Here is a 10862-nt window from a genome sequence, read left to right as displayed (position 1 = left end):
GTCTGAATTCAGCATGCAGCTGCTGACTTTTGACCACCAGTTTGAACCATCATCCGAGCTAAGGCTACTGATATGATTTCTTCTTTGGTCTCTGGCCTCCACCCTCTCTTGCTTCCATGCACTGTGCTCACTGCCTCTGGAGCATCTCCCCAATCGCCAGGTCACATCAGCTCATTCCACTGCTTGACACCTCCCTTACCTCTCTCCCCCCAGGTTATCCAGGAGACCAAGTCCAGACAACTGAGGCAGACTGCCAGACTTCTCCCTTTCTGCTGCAAGGCCCCCTCCACTCTCCACTGTGCTCTCCCCTGGCACACATCACTCCTTTGTCACCTGCCGAGGTTTCCCTGTGCACCTCTATTCAGCCTGTTGTAATGTCTATTCATGTGTGTCTCCTGCACTAGAGTATGATGGTGATCACTTCTTATTCATCTGTGTTATTCATCTGTGTTATTCATACCTGCCAATCAGAAGGTAGCTGGCAAACATTTTTTTTAAAAAAAATTAAAAAGACGAATGAATGATGATTGTTAGCCAAGTAAGGTAGAACTGTCTTAAGGTTGTTTATTTCCCGCCCCATTTATACGTAACTAAGACCTGAGCATCCTTCTGATAAAGACAGTTTTCTTCTTTCCCTTCATTGGTCCCAGCCCCCAGGGTGCAGAGGTGTTGAAGACAAGTGCTCTGGGACCCAGGGCAAGCTGGCCCTCTGTTCTAGCCTGATGTTCTTATGGGCAGGTCTCTGGAGTCTCTGGTGCTTCCTTAATTCTCTTATTCTTGAGTTTTGTTTTGTGAGGAAGTTTCCTTAGAGAATCTGAAAAGGGAAGGTCAAACACAGTCCTGATAACATCACAAAGAGTAAGAGAATCTCAGGCTGTAACATTCGGGGGATATGGTAAGGACAGAAAGGAAGAACAACACAATCTTATCTTAACTTGCAACCTCTGTCCCTCTTTTCTCAAAGAACCCTGTGGCAGAGGAAGATGGTATCACCCTAATTTACAGATGAAGGATCTCACCCAAGCACAGAGTAAGGAAATAGCCCACCCAAAGCCCAAGGCAAGTTAGGGGCACAGTCAGGACTATACCATGTGTCTTGACTCTGATTCTTCCCCGCACCCCTCTCAGGTTTCATGCCCCAGGTCCCAGGACTTTGCTGCCAGACTGTTTGCAAACACCACCGCCATCTTTTTTCGTAAAAACGGACTAATGAACATAGAGTCAAAGAAACACCACATGGGGTACATTTAATATCATGAATAGACTCAGTGATTGACCTTAGCCCATTCCTGGTGGGCCCGCCTAATAGTGTGTGTTTTGTCATATTACCACAATGTGAAGAACACAACCTCGGCTCTAATGTATCCCAAACAAATGTTTAACGTGAATTCACCAAGACTTTTTATCTAAAGAGGAACAAGCTTTAAAAATGCCAAAAGGAAGCAACAAGAATCAAAAGTGGAACATTCCGCAGATCAGTGGCCTGATCTCCTCAACAAGTCAGGGTGTAAAAAAGAGGACATTGTTAGGTTAAAAGAGATGGAAGGGGCATAACCAGGGCAATTCATGCTTGAGAAACCAGCGCAAAAAAGATCTTTGACTACTTGGAAAATTTGAATATGAAGTATTTAATCCAACAATGAGATGAAATGAAAACGTTGACATGGAAGGTTGATCTAATTAACTGAAAAAAGCAAGTTCCAAGCAAAATCCTACACACAGCGAGGTCTCATTTGGCTAAAATACAGGTATTTATATGCATAAAAAACATCTGGAAAGTGCTAGCAGTAGTGATAACAATGTGGTGTTTATATTTGCTTATTTTTGTTTATCGGTATTACCCAATTTTCTATGCTATGCTTATGTTTATAGGTAGGAATAAAATGTTATTTTAAGAATTACATTAAAAAAAAAAAAGAATTACATGAAAGCCAAAGTTCTTAACCTACCATGCAAGGCTTTTTCCTATTATCCCCCCACCCCCCCACCCCCCCAGACCCTTCTATCCTCCCCTCCTCCCCATCCTGCACTTCTCCAACCTGCTCTTCCGTTCACCTCCAGGCTCCGGACTGTACGCTCATTGCCCCTCACCTCTGCACACACCTTTCCTCTCTCCTCCTACTCTTCCTTCCCCCCTCCTTTCCTTTTCCCTTTCTTTAAAGCCTGTCCCAGAGTTACTTCCTCCAGTCAGCCTGTCCCACCCTTTGCCCTATGGCTTCAGATTGCTCATTTGTGCAAGGGGGACAATAATACCCTCCTCATGAGGATGTTGCAGGCGTTAAGTGAAATAAAGAGATACAGAGCACCTGGTACAGGGAAAGGCTGACCCAAAAGCCCAGACCTCACTTTCCTGATCTGATTTGTGAGCTGCTTGGCCTACATTATCTTAATGACGTCCTGGCCTTCATCCCATTGTATGCGGGGTCCCCAGAGCCAGATCCAGAAGAGGGAGGGGTATGTGGCTCCCACATCTCTTTGCACCTCAGTGCACAGGAGGGGGCCTTCGTAGGTTCCAACCTTGGCTGGGACCCCTCGCTGGAAAGTCTGTCCCTAACCCCACAGCCTCCGTCCAGTGGGCCAAGCGGTGCAGTCACTGCAGAGACCAAAGCTGCTGGGAAGGCCATCCCCAGTCCATCTGACTCGACTTTCTCCCCGCCTTGGGAATGAACCACTCCCTTACCCCGTAGCCACCTGAAACAGGGAGTAGGCACCCTGCCCCTGTTTGGAGCCCCCACTCTTGGCTGCTAGAAACTGTCTCTGCTTCTAGTCTTGTGGGAAAGCGCCTTCATTTAAACTGTTAACTGAAAAATGCAGGAACCAAAACTATATATCACGAGACCTCCGGAGGGAAATCATACAGAACACTGAAGGCAACACACCCAAATGTTACCTGTCATGGTCTCTGGGTGATGGGTGATTTTCCCCTCTTGTGTTTTATACTTATCTGTACATTTCAAACTTTCTATGATAAACATGCCTGCAGGGAGGGGGACAAAACAGAGAAAAGAAAAAAGTGCAGAAGAGGAAGGAGAATGGACAGAAAGAGAAATAGAGGGCTAAAAAGAAGATGGGAAGGGAAACGTGTCAGGCTGCTGGGGGCGGGTGGGGGGGGAGGTAGGGGGCATGTGGCACCGTGGGCGAGACCCCTCCTCCAGACATGGTTCCCACATGGAAGGGGCATTACCTTTCATGACCTGGATCTGGGATCTTGGCTCCCCCAGCAGGGAGGCCTCTCGGCCAGGGGCCTGCATCTTGGACAGCCTCTCCTTCATGCCGCTGATGTTGCCGTGCAGCCCCCAGGCACTGCAGAGCTTGGGCAGACTGTCTTCCTGGTTGGCCAGCAAGGAGCTTTCCGGGGTGTCCAGGGGACAGAATGCCACCTGCAATGGGCCCATAATGTTTAGGAGAGTATGGAGAAGACAGGCCCCATACTCCAGAGCCCCAGCCCTGCCCTTGTTAGGAAATTACTGTGGTCTGGCTGCACCTCACACGTGCCTAGTCAGCAGGAACAAAGGGTCACAGATGTGGGAGAGAAACAGAGACACTGAGGCCAGGCTGCCAACTGTCTCTTATTGGGTGGTTCTTTACTTTGATATACGTCCTCCAACTCTTAGCGTTATAGTATCTTTTTCTGTTTGTTTCAAGTTTGTATTCAAATTCTAGTTAGCTGGGGCTCCTGGGTGGGTCAGTTTAAGCATCCGACTTTGGCTCAGGTCATGATCTCACGGTTTGTGAGTTTGAGCCCTGCATTGGGCTCTCTGCTGTCAGCACAGAGCCCGCTTCAGATCCTCTTTCCCTCTCTCTCTCTCTGCTCCTCTCCCCCCAAATAAATAAACATTAAAAAGAAATTTAATAAATAAATAAATTCTGTTTAGTTAACATATAGTGTAGTATTAGTTTCAGGAGTAGAATTTAGTGATTTGTCACTTATATATAAGACCCAGTGCCCATCACAATAAATACCCTCCTTAATACCCATCACCCATCTAGCCTGTCCCCCACCCACCTCCCCTCCAACAAACAACCCTCAGTTTGTTCTCTATAGTTAAGAGTCTTAGGTTTGCCTCTCTTTTTTTTTTTTTTCCTTTCCCACATGTTCATCTGTTTTTATTTTTTTGTTGTTTATTTTTGAGAGATTGAGAGACAGAGCTTGAGTGGGTGAAGGGGCAGAGAGAGGGAGACACAGAATCCGAAGCAGGCTCCAGGCTCTGAAGCAGCTTCCTGGAGGGCTTTGAATTCACGAACAGGGAGGTCATTACCTGAGCCGAAGCCAGACATTTAACCAACTGAGCCACCCAGTCTTCCCTCATCTGTTTTGTTTCTTAAATTCCACGAGTGAGGGGCGCCTGGGTGGCCCAGTCAGTTGGGCGTCCAACTTCCGCTCAGGTCATGATCTCCCGGTTCCTGAGCCCCTAGTCGGGCTCTGTGCTGACCACTCAGGGTCTGGAGCCTGCTTCATATTCTGTGTCTCCCTTTCTCTCTGCTCCTCCCCCACTATGTTCTGTCTCTCTTCCCTTCAAAAATAAACATTATTATTTTTTAAGTTTATTTATTTATTTTGAGAGAGAATGAGAGAGGGAGCATGAGCAGGGGAGGGACAGAGAGGGAGGGAGAGGGGGAGAGAGAATTCCAAGCAGGCCTTGCACTGTCAGCCTAGAGCCCAATGCGGGGCTTGATCTAACAAACCGTGAGATCATGACCAGAGCCAAAATCAAGAGTCAGATACTTAACCAACTGAGCCACCCAGGTGCCCCCCAAAATAAACAAACATTAAAAAAAATTCCACGAGTGAAATCATATGGTAGTCTTTCTCGGACTGACTTATTTCACTTAGCATAATACACTCTAGCTCCATCCATATCATCACAAATGTAAGATTTCGTTCTTTTCTATGGCTAATATTCCATTGTGTATATGTACCACATCTCCTTTATCCATTCATTAGTCACTGGACATTTGGGCTCTTTCCACAGTTTGGCTATTGTTGATAATGCTGCTATAAACTTCAGGGTGCATGTGCCCCTTCTAATCTGTATTTTTGTATTCTTTGGTAAAACACCTAGTAGTGTAATTGCTGGAACATACGGCAGTTCTATTTTTAACTTTTTGAGGAACCTCCATACTGTTTTCCAGAGTGGCTGCACCAATTTGCATTCCCACCAACAATATAAGAGAGATCCCCTTTCTCCGAATCCTCGCCAACACCTGTTGTTTCCTGTGTTGTTAATTTTAGCCATTCTGACAGGTGTGAGCTGATAACCTCATTGTAGTTTTGATTTGTATTTCCCTGATGATGAGTGATGTTGAGCATTTTTTCATGTGTGTATTAGTCTAGAATTATAGAGTCTTATGCATTTCTTTGTAATGAAACAATGGTACTTATTTTAAAGTCCTTGACAAAATTAAAATTGAGAACCTGAAAATATCTTTTGAGATTTTCCTGGCCAGTGAAATCCAGATATCACTAAAATGGCAACTCCTTGTATTCAGAGGAGGAATCACTGAAACGACTCACCCATTCATGCTCAGAGGAAGAAATAGAGACCCAAGGGGGGAAAGGATTTCGTTAAAGCTGCCCAGCAAGAGTGAGGTGCCAGTCAGAGGAGGGCTTTCCTCTGAACCAGATGTTTGAACCTGGCTCTTCCCTCTACTTGATATGTGGTCTGGGTCAAGCTCTCTGCATTTGGTATCTTCATTTACACACTGTGAACACTATTTCTAGTTACCATGTAGGGTTATTTTTTTTTTTCCTAAATTGTTTACTTTTGAGAGAGAGAAACAGAGTGTGAGCAGGGGAGGGGCAGAGAGAGTGGGAGACACAGAATCTGAAGCAGGCTCCAGGCTCTGAGCTGTCAGCACAGAGCGAGATTCAGGGCTCAAACCCATGAGACATGAGATAATGACCTGAGCCGAGGTCAGACGCTTAACTGACTGAGCCACCCAGGTGCCCCAGGGTTACTTTTGAAGATCACGGGAGGGAACATAAAGTGCTGGAACATAGAAACTGTTACCCATGATTATTATTTTGAATTAGTGATTCTCAGAGTGTGCTCTGTGAGCCCTTGGGGGCCCCTGAAATATTTTGACCTCACTGACCCCCTGAAAAGTGGGGTCTACCCAAAGTGCAAGAGAGAAACCAATGGAGTCTAATGTAAGCCAGTGTGAAAAAGTCATTGATACAAATCTGAAAAGGCTACATACTGTGTGATTCCAACTGTATGACACTCTGGAAAAAGTAAAAACATTGAGACAGTAAAAAGATCAATGATTGCCAGGAGTTTGGAGGGAAAGAATGAAAGGATGAATACGGGGAGGACAGGGCATTTTAAGGCAGCAAAACTATTCTGTATGCTTTGTAATGGTGGATACATGTCATTATGCAGTTGTCAAAACCTATTGAATGTACAACACAAAGAGTGGGCCCTAATGTAAGCTACGGACATTATTTAGTTAATAATGTGTCAATACTGGATCACCAATGGTAACAAATGTACCTCTCTAATGCAAGATGCTAATAATAAGGAAAACAAGAGGGGGTAGTATATGGGAAACATCTGAACTTTCTACCCAATTTTTTTGTAAACCTAAAAGTGCTAAAAAAAGAAAAAGAAGTATTTTATAACGTTCATTCATATGGTTTCAGATTCCACATTGCTACTAAGTAGCTGCCACTTGTTGAGTTTTGGTGTGGTAGCAAAGAAAAATATACAGGGGCATCTGGGCGGCTCAGCAGGTTAAGCGTCCAACTCTTGCTATCGGCTCAGGTGCCGATCTCACTATCATGAGAGTTGAGCCCCGCATTGGGCTATTCACCGAACATGGAGTCTGCTCTCTCTTTCTCTCTGCCCCTCTCCCTTGCTCTCTCTTTCTCTCAAAGTAAATAAATTAAAAAAAATATCCATAACTATCTGAAAATGCTAATAAAATATTCCTCTCTTCTCTAACTATACAGTTGTGCACGTCTGGGTTTTCATCATGTACTTAAGCCAAATCACATATCATAAGAGATTGTAGAAGCAGATATGAGAACACAGCTGAGCTGTCTTCTATTAAGCCAGACACTAAAGAGATTTGCAAAAATGTAAAACAATGCTATTCTTCTCACTAATTTTTTTGGTTTTGGAAAATACAGATATTTCTTGTAAAAATTATTTATGTTAAAATGTAGTGGGCTCCTTGCTTTTATTTTTAATTGGATTAGTAAGTACTTATTTTGAATTTTTTCTTTAGTTTTAATTTCAGATGAGGCAAATATCGATTGATATAACCTACATAAATGCTTTTGGGGCTTCTCAGTGGTTTTTTAAGAGAGTGAACATGACCTGAAACCAAAATGTTTGAGAGTCACTGTTTTTGACCAAAGCCAGGCCAGGCTGTTGCTAGTCCTTGGAGCCTTCCCCAAGCTGGTTGTGCCTTTCTGCCTGGCCTCAACTGTCCCCACCTATAGCTCCTCAGGAAGGTCCCTGCCCTTGTTAACATCAGGGTGTTGGTGTGGAGAGTAAGTATCAAGAACTTGAAGTTGAGCCTCTGCCCTTTTTAGCCCCACTTCGCCCCCTATAGGGGTAAAGGTAGGGGCAGTGGGATCTTCCCGAGCCAGTGAGTGTGGAAATGACTGGAAGGATGCTGGTGGTATCAGAGGGACCTTCAGCCCCAGGCCTCCCCCCACAATCCAAGAATATACCAGCCAACCCTCAGCCAGGCCTGGGGAGGAGCTTTCCTGAGTGCCTCACCAGGAACTTAGCTGTCTGGTTGCTCTTGGTGTACTTGTAGAGCCTGCGAAGCTGTTTTGCCTCCAGTTCTGAGAAGAGAGAGACAAATTGCCAGAGCATCCTGCAGGGGAGAAACCAAGGCTGAGGGAGGCAGAGCACAGCCCCTCTCCCTTCAGCATTTGTCTTGTGTCCAGGACCCACCCAGGGAGAAATGGACCACATGCTGCCTCCTTGGATTTCTCTGGGGACGTGGAGAGGTGGAAATTTGCTAGACCTTGAATACCCCAACCTGGTGATGGGTACCCACACCACACAGCAGTTGTTCAATCAAAGGTCATTCTCCAGAGTCAGGAGAGTCCACTGTGTACGTAGCTGCCATGAATCAATGCTGCCCTGAGTAACTAGAGATCCCATTCTCTCCACCCCCTCTTCACCATGCTCACTCTAGCATCCTGACTCTTTCACATAAAGATGAAAGAATGAAGGACTCAGGGATCTTGACTGAGGTGGGACCTTGAATCGGGGGTGGGAAAGGTATGTGGCCCAGGAGTGGGAATAGTGGGAAGGGCAAGGACGCTGCCCTACTTCCTCCAGTGCTTGATTTCCCAGGTTCGGCAGTAGTGTTGCAGAAAGGTGTTGATGTGGTCCCCTAGGGCCACCAGGCTCTGCTTCATGTACTTTAGCTTCTTCTTCTGGGGAAGGTCCCTGGGCAGGTGCAACTTTCGCAGGAACTTCTTCAGTGGTCTTAGATACTCTTTGCACTGAGGAGGCAACAGGTCAAGTGAGGGGTCATAGGAGAAAAGAGGCAGATGGGCAGCCCCAAGTAACCAGAAGCCTTTATGAGCCAGGAAGTGTTAAGCGGGTTAAGTAAGGAGGCTCCAGTCAAGCTCCTGCCCCACTTCCTTCCCAAGAGCATGACAACTGGGACAATAAGCTATGGTTCTGAGGCCTGTCAATTCTGATCCAGGTCTCCTGACCTGTAGGGAACAAGAGACAGGGTCCTGGGCTGGCCCCTTACAATTTTGAAGGTGTCCTGGTCCAGACCCTTGGCATGGCGTACAAGTGAGTCTCCAGAAGGGGTGGTGCAGGAGCTCTTCTCTAAGTAGGGTGCATCTGTCACCTGGGAAGAGGCAGGAGGCAATGGTCAGCTGGGGAGCTTAGGCAGGTGCTCTTGAGGGGCAGTGCTAGGCAACAAGTGATCCAAATTCCAGCCAAAGCCCTTCTCCATTTTCCCTGAGGACCCTTTCTTGGCCCAGTCCTGAAGCAGTAAGCCCTAGCAAAGAAACCCATCCCTGAACATCCCTGCTTAGGAAACCTAGAGTGCCCTACCCATTTCTTTTATAATAATTATAGCACAGAATAGTAGTTAATTGTACAAATCACTTGATAAACACGAACTCATTTTATTCTCCCACAAATTCTGTGAGGTTAGATATCATTATCCCTGGTTACAGATAAGAACACTTTGAGGCGCCAAGAGATGTAAGAAACTCCTTGGGGGAATGAGCAAGGAGTCATTTATTCATTCATTCAAACAAACATTTACTGAGGGCCTAAGCCCCAGGACCACCTCTAACCTTTAGCATCATGCCATGATAACAGGCACTCAGAAAACCATGTGACAGTGATGGTGATGAGGAGGAGATTTCTGACAGCAAAAGTGGGCCCCCCAAAAGCTGAAAATTAATGAAGACAAAGTGACTACGAAATAATACTTAAAGTCAGAGCACAGGATTAAACTGACATGGTGGGATTTGCACCTGACCTTTCAAAAGCCTCTCAGAAAAGGGAGCATTAATTCCTGCTTGTGCTCAGGGGGAACAAGGAAGATCCCGGCCCAGACCACTCTGAAGGGAGAGACCAGGGAAACGGAGGAAAGTAGATGGAGAGAGTATGTATCTTAGGCTCCTCCAGGCCCCAGAGAGAGGGGACTCTGGCCGATCAAATCTATAAACACAGCCCTCACACCACACAACCACACACACAGACCATGACACAAGTGTACACACACACGTACACACACACACACACACACACACACATGCCCTTGTGTCTCCATAACCAACAATCATCTTGCCAGGAATACACGTCTTTGATAAACTTGTGTTTGAATGAATTATCCTTTTGTTCTTTTGGTCTCTTGCTAACTCGTGTACATCAACATTTTTCCTTCTTCTTTCCTTCCCTTAATTTCATGTTCTCTGCTTTCCAAGACTAGCCCCTCAAGGACCTTCTTTCTTCCCTCCCTCACATCCCTCACCCCACTTCACCTTCTTTAGGGGCTTGTCTCCTTCACCCCCTTGCCCATTTGAGGCCTCCATCTCAACAGGTGCACTGGGGGGCTCCAGAGTGGCACTCCTTATATCCCCTCAGGCTTCTGACCTACTGCTTCTGTGACCTGAGTGTCTCAGGGGGTGGGCAGGTTGGCTCCAGAACTCTGAGTGAAACCATGGCAACTGCCAACACAGAGCCTAGCTCCCCTCCCCCTGCCAGGCCCTCATTCTTAGGGGTGGCCCATCCATCTTGTTCAACTGGGAACTGGAACAGGGAAGTGAGCAAGATGTGCCGGGTAGACCCAGGACTTTCTTAGAGCTCACAGCTGGCCAGGAGGGGCTGGCACCCCTTCTCCCAGGAGAACTGTCAGAACCAGTGTTTGTGAACACTGGTAAGACTTGTGAAGTAATTTTCTTGCATGTGTACCATTCACGACTCCTCAGTCACACCGTGGGCTCTCTGAGATGAAGACCATGGTTTATAACATTTCTTTCTGGATTTGGGGCAAAGGACTAGAGGGTGCACCAAGAGAATTGAATACAGTAAATCTCTACTGAGATCTTCTCTTCTACGCCTCTGTAGCCTCCAGGAAGTTAATAAGTCGATTGTGTTGGGTGTTGGTTGAAGAGTGGTGGTGTTTTGAGGCAGTGTGCAAAAAATACAAGCCACCAGGTATTATCTCAATTAATCCTCACAACAGTCTTCTCTGAGGTGGTACCATCAGTGATCCCATTTCATAGAAGAGGAGCCCAGACGCATAGAGGTTCCGTGACTTGCACAGGTCGGCGGCCACTAAGTGGGGCGAGGGGCTTTCTGTTGGATCCCAACCACTCTAGCCTTTCCCACCGACACCGCCCTCCAAGGAGAGTAAGCGCTGCC

At 46.4% G+C, this 10862-nt stretch overlaps 1 protein-coding gene across 2 annotated transcripts; it reads right to left on the bottom strand.

Moving 5' to 3' along the window:
- Positions 1 to 539: 539 nt before the first annotated feature.
- Positions 540 to 10151, bottom strand: CE1H17orf64 (chromosome E1 C17orf64 homolog). Of its 2 annotated transcripts, XM_042965756.1 has the most exons (7): positions 9980 to 10151; positions 8728 to 8829; positions 8295 to 8470; positions 7731 to 7830; positions 3185 to 3380; positions 2891 to 2977; positions 540 to 814 (listed from the first exon to the last, which is right to left on the bottom strand). In XM_042965756.1, exons 1-7 carry the CDS (start codon positions 10028 to 10030, stop codon positions 729 to 731), a joined length of 798 nt encoding a protein of 265 aa, XP_042821690.1. In that variant the 5' UTR covers positions 10031 to 10151; the 3' UTR covers positions 540 to 728. The 2 variants fall into 2 exon arrangements, with proteins under 2 accessions (XP_042821690.1, XP_007086819.1); XM_007086757.2 differs by lacking the exon at positions 2891 to 2977 and having other exon boundaries at positions 9980 to 10147.
- Between the last annotated feature and the right edge of the window lie 711 nt (positions 10152 to 10862).

This window comes from Panthera tigris, chromosome E1 (assembly GCF_018350195.1).
Source record: "Panthera tigris isolate Pti1 chromosome E1, P.tigris_Pti1_mat1.1, whole genome shotgun sequence".
NCBI lineage: Eukaryota > Metazoa > Chordata > Mammalia > Carnivora > Felidae > Panthera > Panthera tigris.
The sequence above is the reverse complement of the archived record's forward strand: the minus strand, read 5'-3'. Positions and strand labels throughout refer to the sequence as shown.

Coding starts and splice junctions, on each gene's coding strand:
- CE1H17orf64 (XM_042965756.1), bottom strand. CDS start 10,030: ATGGAGGCCTCAAATGGGCAAGGGGGTGAAGGAGACAAGCCCCTAAAG. Junction 8,471..8,727: donor ACCAGGACACCTTCAAAATT/GTAAGGGGCCAG, acceptor TTGCCTCCTCAG/TGCAAAGAGTATCTAAGACC. Junction 815..2,890: donor TCACCCAGAGACCATGACAG/GTAACATTTGGG, acceptor TTCCCTTTTCAG/ATTCTCTAAGGAAACTTCCT.